General features: G+C 44.9%; 1 protein-coding gene across 1 annotated transcript; it reads left to right on the plus strand.

The window, feature by feature from the left end:
• The first annotated feature begins 273 nt into the window (after positions 1 to 273).
• On the plus strand, positions 274 to 8,200 carry LOC138976082 (uncharacterized). Its single transcript, XM_070348898.1, has 3 exons — positions 274 to 1,354; positions 1,726 to 1,897; positions 3,585 to 8,200. Exon 3 carries the CDS (start codon positions 5,108 to 5,110, stop codon positions 5,594 to 5,596), a length of 489 nt encoding a protein of 162 aa, XP_070204999.1. The 5' UTR covers positions 274 to 1,354; positions 1,726 to 1,897; positions 3,585 to 5,107; the 3' UTR covers positions 5,597 to 8,200.
• The last annotated feature ends 564 nt before the right edge of the window (positions 8,201 to 8,764 follow it).

Raw genomic sequence — 8,764 nt, forward strand, 5'->3', positions numbered from 1 at the left:
TGCAGACACCAACCTTGTTGTGGCCGGATCCCCGGAGGGACATGCACTGTTGCTCTACCGCCAGCGGAAGGCAACAAATGCCGGCCAGGAAGAGGAGAAGAAGATCCCCACGGGACCGTCCAGAAACATCACGGTGGACAGCAGCCTGGTCCGGAGAAGACCCAGCGTCTGAAGGAGAGAACGTCGCCTAACCCCCAGGCGGGGGGCAGAGCTGACGACGAAGTCCGCCGCGGCAAACCTCGCGAACGAGGGAATCCATTTCTGGAAATAAGCAAAAGATAAGGGCAGACCCCAGGGGCCGGTTTCATATACCGCTCTTATCCTAACTTAGGAGCTCTTAAGGGGTCAAGATGGGGTTAAGAGCAAAGTTAAGATAGGTGCGTTTCACGGACCGCTCTTTGGCCAAAGAGCGCTCCTATGTCGCTCTTAACATAGGGCAGCCCCCCCCCAGCCCTAAGTTAGGTAAGAGCAGACAGAAGCGCCCCCAACTTGCAAGGGAGATAATTTTAATCCTAAAAATGGCGGCCGTAAATGAGACTGTGAGTCGACTCGACTCGTGCATCATTTTGCGATATAACATGCGCCATCAACACATTTTCGTCACCGCACGGATCCGCGGAATGCCCAAGACGATAAGGAGAGTGCCGCACGCTTTCATTTGTCAAAGCATGGACTCCTCTTTGAATTATGTTGACAAGAGTGTGGACGGTATGCAGTTTAGCACTTACAAGCACCCGCGAAGACTATGATTGCACCGTTTTCTGCGTGATTGATGTCTGTCAGTCCATGCACGGCGACATATTCTACATCAGCAAGGAAACGAGTCTTCGCTGCATCCACCGAATGTATATTCTGCCTTGCACGACGAGTGTGAACCCGACAGGAAGCGGCTAACCACACGTACTCGTGAGCAATTCCAGATAGCTTGTACTTGTAGTGCACTTTTTCGGCGTGTTTGTGGTGCTGTTTACACACATTTTCGAACAACAGTCTATCAGTCAGTCAACGAAACAAAACAGCACGAGTATAATATCAACAAGGAAGGATGCCACGCCGTGACGGCTTCTATAGGCATTGAAGTAGTTGGTGACGAACATCTTTGGACCGTGTGTCGTGTTGTTCTATGGCCAGGGTGTGAAAAGGGTACCATGATTTTAAATGAGAGTTGGGTGTGTCCTGCAATCCAAGCACCTCTGGGCTTGTTCATATACGGTGACATTGGCTACATCTTGACACCCTGAATACTCAGTCACACCCTATATCTACAGCAGTGCTCCAAGCAGGTTAACTCAACACGTGAACTAGACACGTCAGCAAGACACGTCAGCATTGTTTCCTGTCATGATGAAAAAAGGTAATGTTTGGAATAGATCTAAAGCATAATTGATCAAATGTTCCTTTCAAGGCATGCTACTTTTCAGATTGTGTTTGGGAATGTTGTTGCAGAAAATGTCAAGGTTATAAAACAGCTTGCATGAGAGAGAAAACATTAGAGCAGAAAAGGCATGTTTGAAACTTAAATGGGTTGTTATTGTTAATCAGCACCATATTATATACTGACTGTGCTCGTTGTAAGTTTGACTTGGTAGCTGTGCTGACAGTGTTGTCTTAGTATCATCTGCACTGCAGATCTGTGCAGCGTATTCACCTGGTAATTGTAAATGCATACAAGCAAACACTGAAACATTCAGCAAACGCTCATAATTTTCTTTCTTGTATCACCAGAGAATAAACTTCATCATCGTCTGGCACCACCATGCTCTCCTCCAGTGTCATCTTCTACCCGTGGACACTAACATACAGTTACCAAAGCAAGGGCAGAGACAATGAGTAATGCCAATGAAAGCATAAGTCTTAGTGAACGTGGTGTGCAAGAAAAGACTGGACATCATTTCAGGTAAATATGTTATGCTTGTAATATGATACTCATTCAGTCATTGACAATTCTGTAGAACATTTGGAAAACAAAAGAAGAGGCGTTCTGGGATCACATAGTACTAACTTGTGTAATAGTAGTAGTATGCATACACATTGAAAGAGATGTGTCAAAACGTATTGTTCTCACACACAGTGACACACACAAAAACTGGACAGTGAGTAAGAAGAATGCTGTTTCAGTGTTTGACTTCTTTTTTAAACTTTTATCTGAAACTTTGACTTTAAATTTTACTACTCCTTGATATCAACAAAACTGATTCTTAAGTGACAATAACTAGTAATTTACTAGTACTAAAAACATGTATTTACACTGTTATTGTTAACGTGGGGGGGGGGGGGGGGGGCATAGATTGTGAGGAGAATAGAACATGCTCTAGGGGATTTAAAGAAATTGTGCTAATTTGTAATTCAGTTGGTTTGTTCCATTTCCTGAATTGTTAGCCTTGTCTGATTCATTTTAAAGGACTGAGTCATTGCTGATATACAGAGCTTTCTTTTAATTGTTTAACCCCTCTAAATTAACGCAAGACCTCATGTTTTTTATTGCTGAAGCGATTGACACCTGCATCAGCAGTAATGGCAGAACACAAAGTACAAAAGTTAACCAAAGAAGACACCCTGTTCTGGACAGATAATTGATGTTCTTCTTCACGTATGTAAACGTTGCCAAAGCGCTTTGAGCTGTGAAGAAGCGCTATATAAATGTTCTATTTTCATTATTATTATTATTGTGTCTATCCTGAACTTGAGTCGATTTTTAAGTGGTACTTTGTGTTTTTTCGGGTCAATTTTTGGGGGATCCTTTTTTGAGCAGCGGAAGAGTGTGCCACATTTCCAAGTGAAGTGCCTTTAATGGCGTAGAAAGTTTGAACAAAATGATTCGGGAGTGATTTTTTTTTAAAGTACACAATTTGTACAGATAAAATGGTTTGCTAAGTGTAGTATGAATAAGAGCAAGTTTTAGAATTACTCACTGTCTTCTCTTTTTCTTGTAAGATTATGTGGTGAAACTGCTCTGTTGCTAACATTTAATAATAATAAAGTGTATTTATATTGCGCCTATCCCTTACAAAAAACAAAAATATTTGGCTCTAAGCGCATTACAACATGTGAAGGACTTGGTACAATCAAGTCTGACAAATACAACAGCACAATATACAGTCGGTCTCTTAGGTAAAAGCAGCTTCGACAGTTAAACACTTCTACTAAAAGATCCTCTAACAATTTACAAACATAGTTAAAGAACATCGAGTTAATAGGAATTAAAAAAAGGTTCTTATAATAAAACTATCTAGCGAACGACGAAGAAGAAGAAGAATAAAACTATCAATGTCAATGTATAACAAGTCATTCAACGTAAATGGCCAAAGAACAACAATAAAACAATGGTGATAAAACAGTTATACTCAATGGCTAATAACGAGGCAGAGTTAAATAGTATCGACACAAGATTAAAACAAAACATATTTCTGGAGACGAATTAACAACAATAAAGCAATGGTGATAAAACAGTTTTACTCAATGGCTAATAGCGAGGCAGAATTAAATAGTATCGACACAAGATTTAAACTAAACATATTCCTGGAGACGCATTTAATACAAGAAACCTTCTGCTCTTATGACTATGTTGCTGTTCCTTGTTCAAGGACCTCTACCCACACACTGATGCTGACACTCATTGAGGGGCCAACTACCAACACTGATTGTGATACTCGCTGAGGGGTCGACTACCAACACTGAGGCTGACGCTCGCTGAGGGGCCAACTACCAACACTGATGGTGATACTCGCTGAGGGGTCGACTACCAACACTGATGGTGATACTCGCTGAGGGGTCAACTACCAACACTGAGGCTGACACTCGCTGAGGGGCCAACTACCAACACTGATGCTGACACAACACTGATGCTGACACTCGTTGAGGGGTCGACTACCAACACTTAAGGCTGACACTCGCCGAGGGGCCAACTACCAACGCTGATGCTGACACTCGCAGAGGGGCAAACTACCAACACTGACCCTGATACTCTCTGAGGGGCCAACTACCAACACTGATACTGACGCTTGCTCAGGGGCCAACTACCAACACTGATGTTGACGCTTGCTCAGGGGCCAACTACCAACACTGATACTGACGCTTGCTCACGGGTCAACTACCAACACTGATGTTGACGCTTGCTCAGGGGCCAACTACGAACACTGATACTGACGCTTGCTCAGGGGCCAACTACCAACACTGATGCTGACGCTTGCTCAGGGGCCAACTACGAACACTGATGCTGACGCTTGCTCAGGGGCCAACTACCAACACTGTATGTAGTGGCCACTGTGTAACGTCCCTTGCACAAAACAACAAATTTTATATTTAAAATGGTTAAAGGAATTTTTTAAGCATTTACATTAATTATGCCAGGAACAGTCTGCAGACACAGAAGTATACAGTGGTTTTGTCAATATTAGTTAGCAGTTAAAACATGTCCAACGTTCATATTCTATTTCTATACTACCTGTCAACAACAACAAACTAAGCAAACGCGTTTGAGGGCAGATCATTTTAATGAGGCCATTTATTGTAAAACCAATTATAAGACTGAAAAGGCCATTCATTGTCCTATGTTATATAGAAAACAGATTTAGTTTACGCGAGGTACTGTTTATAAAATAGAACCTACAAGACTAGCATCCCCAACAATCAAATTCGCAAAATCAAGTTTAACGTGTTAAAATTGACATATACTGTTCAAAAAAAGAAACGCATAGTTGCTACTTGCCAAATTTGTTTTATTTTTCGAAAAAATTAACAGAAAATCCAATATTTAGATTATTTGTTTGAAATTTGGTATGGACACAGTTGAATGCACACACAGTTCATTTGCATCTTCAAATCAATCAGTCAATCAATACGATTGGAGGCCGAGGCTGTCAAGTCAGTAGGGGGTGTGACTGCCTTGAGCAGCAACAACTGCCCGGCACCTTCTGGGCATGGACTGGATCAGATGCCGGATATCTTGCTGTGGGATGGTGTCCCACTCCTCCTGAAGTGCCTGCAATAGATCGCGGTGATTTGCCGGCGCTTCTTCTCGCCTGCGCACACGTCTGTCCAATTCATCCTAGAGGTGTTCTATCGGGTTCATGTCTGGCGACATGGATGGCCAGGGAAGCACCTGGACATGGTGGTCGGTGAGGAACTGGGTGGTGAGTCGTGCTGTGTGCGGGCGAGCGTTGTCCTGCTGGAATATGGCATCCTGGTCAGCCAGAAGAGGAAGGGCGTGTGGGCGCAGAATTTCCTCCACGTATCGCTGGGCAGTTATGCGCCCTTGGACGTGCACCAGGGTGCTCCTTCCAGCGGTATTGATCGCCCCCCACACCATGACGCCTCCACCACCATGAACGGGTGCCTCATCCACACAGTTGGGCGCGTAACGTTCGTTTACTCTCCGGTAGACCCTCCTCCGACCATCATGTCGCTGGAGCAGGAAGTAGGACTCGTCGCTGAACCACACGTGTCTCCAGTGATTCCGGACGGTCCAGCGAAGGTGCTGGTTGCCCCACTGCACTCGGTTGTGGCGATGGCGGCGGGTGAGGACAGCTCCTCTGTGAGGTCTGCGAGCTCTCAAACCAGCTTCATGCAGGCGGTTCCGCACGGTCTGGTCCGATAATCGGTGTGGCCCGGGGAGAGCCTGGACAGAAGATGAGGCCGACAGGAAACGATTCCGGAGGTGGCGGAGCCGTATGAAGCGGTCGTGAGCAGCAGTTGTCGCCCTTGGTCTTCCCGCTCGTGGCAAGTCAGCAACGGAGCCAGTGGCTTGAAACCTGACCCACAGTCTACTGATGGTGCTCTGGGACACGTGGAAGTGCCTGGCGATTGCACTTTGACTTTGGCCTGCTTGTAAATGACCCAATGCAATTTGGCAGTCTTCTCTGCTCAATCGGGCCATCTTTCGTCGCTGAATTGTCGTCTGATTTCTTTGTGGCGAACAATCCGCTTTTATGGGTTTTGGAAGACATGGTGGGAGCTCAATATTCCCCGAGTTTCACGAGATTACACTGAAGCATGACGAGTGGTCATGCCAAATGAGCAATTTTGACATTGTAGCCACTGATAACCCATGCGTCACGTGCAGAGCTCACTTGTGGCAATGGACGAAAGGTCAACGACCAGATAAACATTTTCTGCAGTTTGGTGGATATCCTTGTAGCCATATAACTAAATTAACCAAATATTACAAGCTATGCGTTTCTTTTTTTGAACAGTATACTATCAAAACTGCTGAAAGGAAACCTGTTGTGCATGTTATTAGAAAGAAAAATTAAATATGCATCCAAACAGTCAGCTTAGTTTACATATCTTGTCTAACAATGGCGTAATGGCATGATGAACGGTATGTAATTCTTCTGAGAAGCCGTAAAATGCGGTTTCTGGGGCCATTTTAGTGGGTAATCAGAAGAAATCCAGCACATTTAATAAATTTCTCAATGCATTGCCTTCAAACGTCTGGTAATTTATGCTAAGACATGTCGTTAAGTACATCAAGTCATTCGAGAGATTAGGTTTGCTTTTATTTGACATGCCAGAAAGAGTCCTTAAAATAGTCGGTTGATCTAACTCTAAGTCTAAGCTGACTCATCAAACAAATTTAATTTGTTGCTATTTTCAACTTCAAATAAACCAAATACTCAAATTTCATGTACATATTTTATTAGACATGGATGGTATGAGGATTTCAAAGCGAAAGTAATCTTTAAGAAGTGGACTATTTTCACAGCGCTGAGCACAAATAGCCCACATCAAGCTCACTGCTGAGCAGGGCTTTTGAGAGAGCATTTCCCAAGAATGTTTGTACGCGTTTGAACAAGTGGTCTGAGCAGCCGTCGTTGATTATGAATTACATTTCAGTGTAATTTGAAGCTTTAATGTTTGTTTAAAAAGCCTGCATATTTAAAAACAAATCTGTTTTCTTTGGAAAAGGTACATCTTTATTTTTTGTAATTCTTTCTAACATGTCGCATAACAGCAGTACTAACGTTTCAAATGACTTGACATTTTGTTTGTAATTCGGTACATCTGATTGTCTTGTCTTTCCATTATTGCCCACAATCAGCAGTAGTGATTACTTCGGCACTTGATGGGATGTTGCGCAAGTCCAAGAAAGCAGCGTTTCCAGCATCCAAAAGTCCATTTAAAATTCACAGGTTGGGGAGTATGGGGGGAGGGGACATGAGTCACAGTGGCTACTGGTTTAGTGCGAGGCGCGCGACACAAAGGTGTCGACAGTGCGGGCCTCGACGACAGCTGCTGGTAGAGAGTTCCAGTCCTTCACTGTGCTGGGTAGAAAAGCGGCACTCCGATACTGAGTGCGGCAGGTGATGAGGCCGAACTGCTGGCAATGGCCTCTTCGCTGGCGTGGTGGTAAGGGGGCCAGCTTCGACTTGATGCCCGGACAGTGGACGATGCTGTTCGTGATCTTGTAGAGCATCGATAGGCGGGCAAGCTTCCTGCGCTCCTCCAGAGACTGCCACCCAAGGGAGTCCAGCATCCGGCTGACACTTGACGTGTTGTGGTAGCGGTTGCAGACGAATCGGGCAGCTCGTCTCTGGGCGGTCTCAAGCTTGTCGATGTTCTTCTGGGTGTGCAGGTCCCATACTGACGAGGCGTACTCCAGGATAGGCCTGACAAAGGCCTTGTACGCCTGCTCTTTCACGGATCTTGATGAGATCTTCAGATTGCGCCGCAGGAACCCCAGGGTCTTGTTTGCCTTGCTGACGATGTTGTTAATATGGTCGTCCCAGCACAGGTCACCCTGAATGGTCACACCCAGGTACTTGACCGCCTTCACTGTCTCCAGCGTATGCCCATGGAGCTGGTAAGAGGGCTGTAGTGGGCGTCTGCTCCTCGTAACAGGCAGGGTGTTGCACTTTGCAGGATGGAACTGCATGTCCCAGCTCTTCTCCCACTCGGCTAGGCGATGGAGGTCTTGTTGTAGCTGGGCCTGGTCGTTTACGCTAGTCACCACCCTGTACACTGCAGTGTCGTCCGCAAACAGGCGCGCTAGTGCCGTCAGTCTCTCCGGGAGGTCGTTAATGTACGCTAAGAATAGCGTCGGCCTCAGCACTGATTTGTTGCTTAATTAATTCATTTGATAATTGTCGGTAAAAATACCGGCTAACACCTCACAATCGCAAACCTGTTTAATGTTGTCTTTTCTAATTCATGACATGTGTTAGCACGAATCACCAAATATTTGAACGCAATGCGTTAAAAATTGCAGAAATTCAAATGTATTGTTTTGTTTCATTACCCGCTAAAACGGCTTCAAAAACTGCCTTTTATGCCTACTGAGAGGATTACCACATATTTTTTTTTTTTTTTTTTTTTTTTGCTTAACGCCCAGCCGACCACGAAGGGGGCCATATCAGGGCGGTGCTGCTTTGACATATATATAACGTGCGCCACACACAAGACAGAAGTCGCAGCACAGGCTTCATGTCTCACCCAGTCACATTATTCTGACACCGGACCAACCAGTCCTAGCACTAACCCCATAATGCCAGCCGCCAGATTGCCAATTTTAAAGGTATGACCCGGCCGGGGTTCAAACCCACGACCTCCCGATCACGGGGCGGATGCCTTACCACTAGGCCAACCGTGTCGGTTTACCACATATACCTACTGAGAGAATTAACACATACACCGCTCAGCATGGCATAGTAACAAAATTGACTGTTTCAGATGCACATTTGATTGCTCTGAGTCTGATTTGTTGTCGATTTTAACGCAGGAACCTTGATTTTTCGAATTTGTTTTTTGGGGGTGCCTGTGTTGTAGG

The sequence above is a fragment of the Littorina saxatilis genome, linkage group LG9, assembly GCF_037325665.1.
Source record: "Littorina saxatilis isolate snail1 linkage group LG9, US_GU_Lsax_2.0, whole genome shotgun sequence".
Classification (NCBI taxonomy): domain Eukaryota; kingdom Metazoa; phylum Mollusca; class Gastropoda; order Littorinimorpha; family Littorinidae; genus Littorina; species Littorina saxatilis.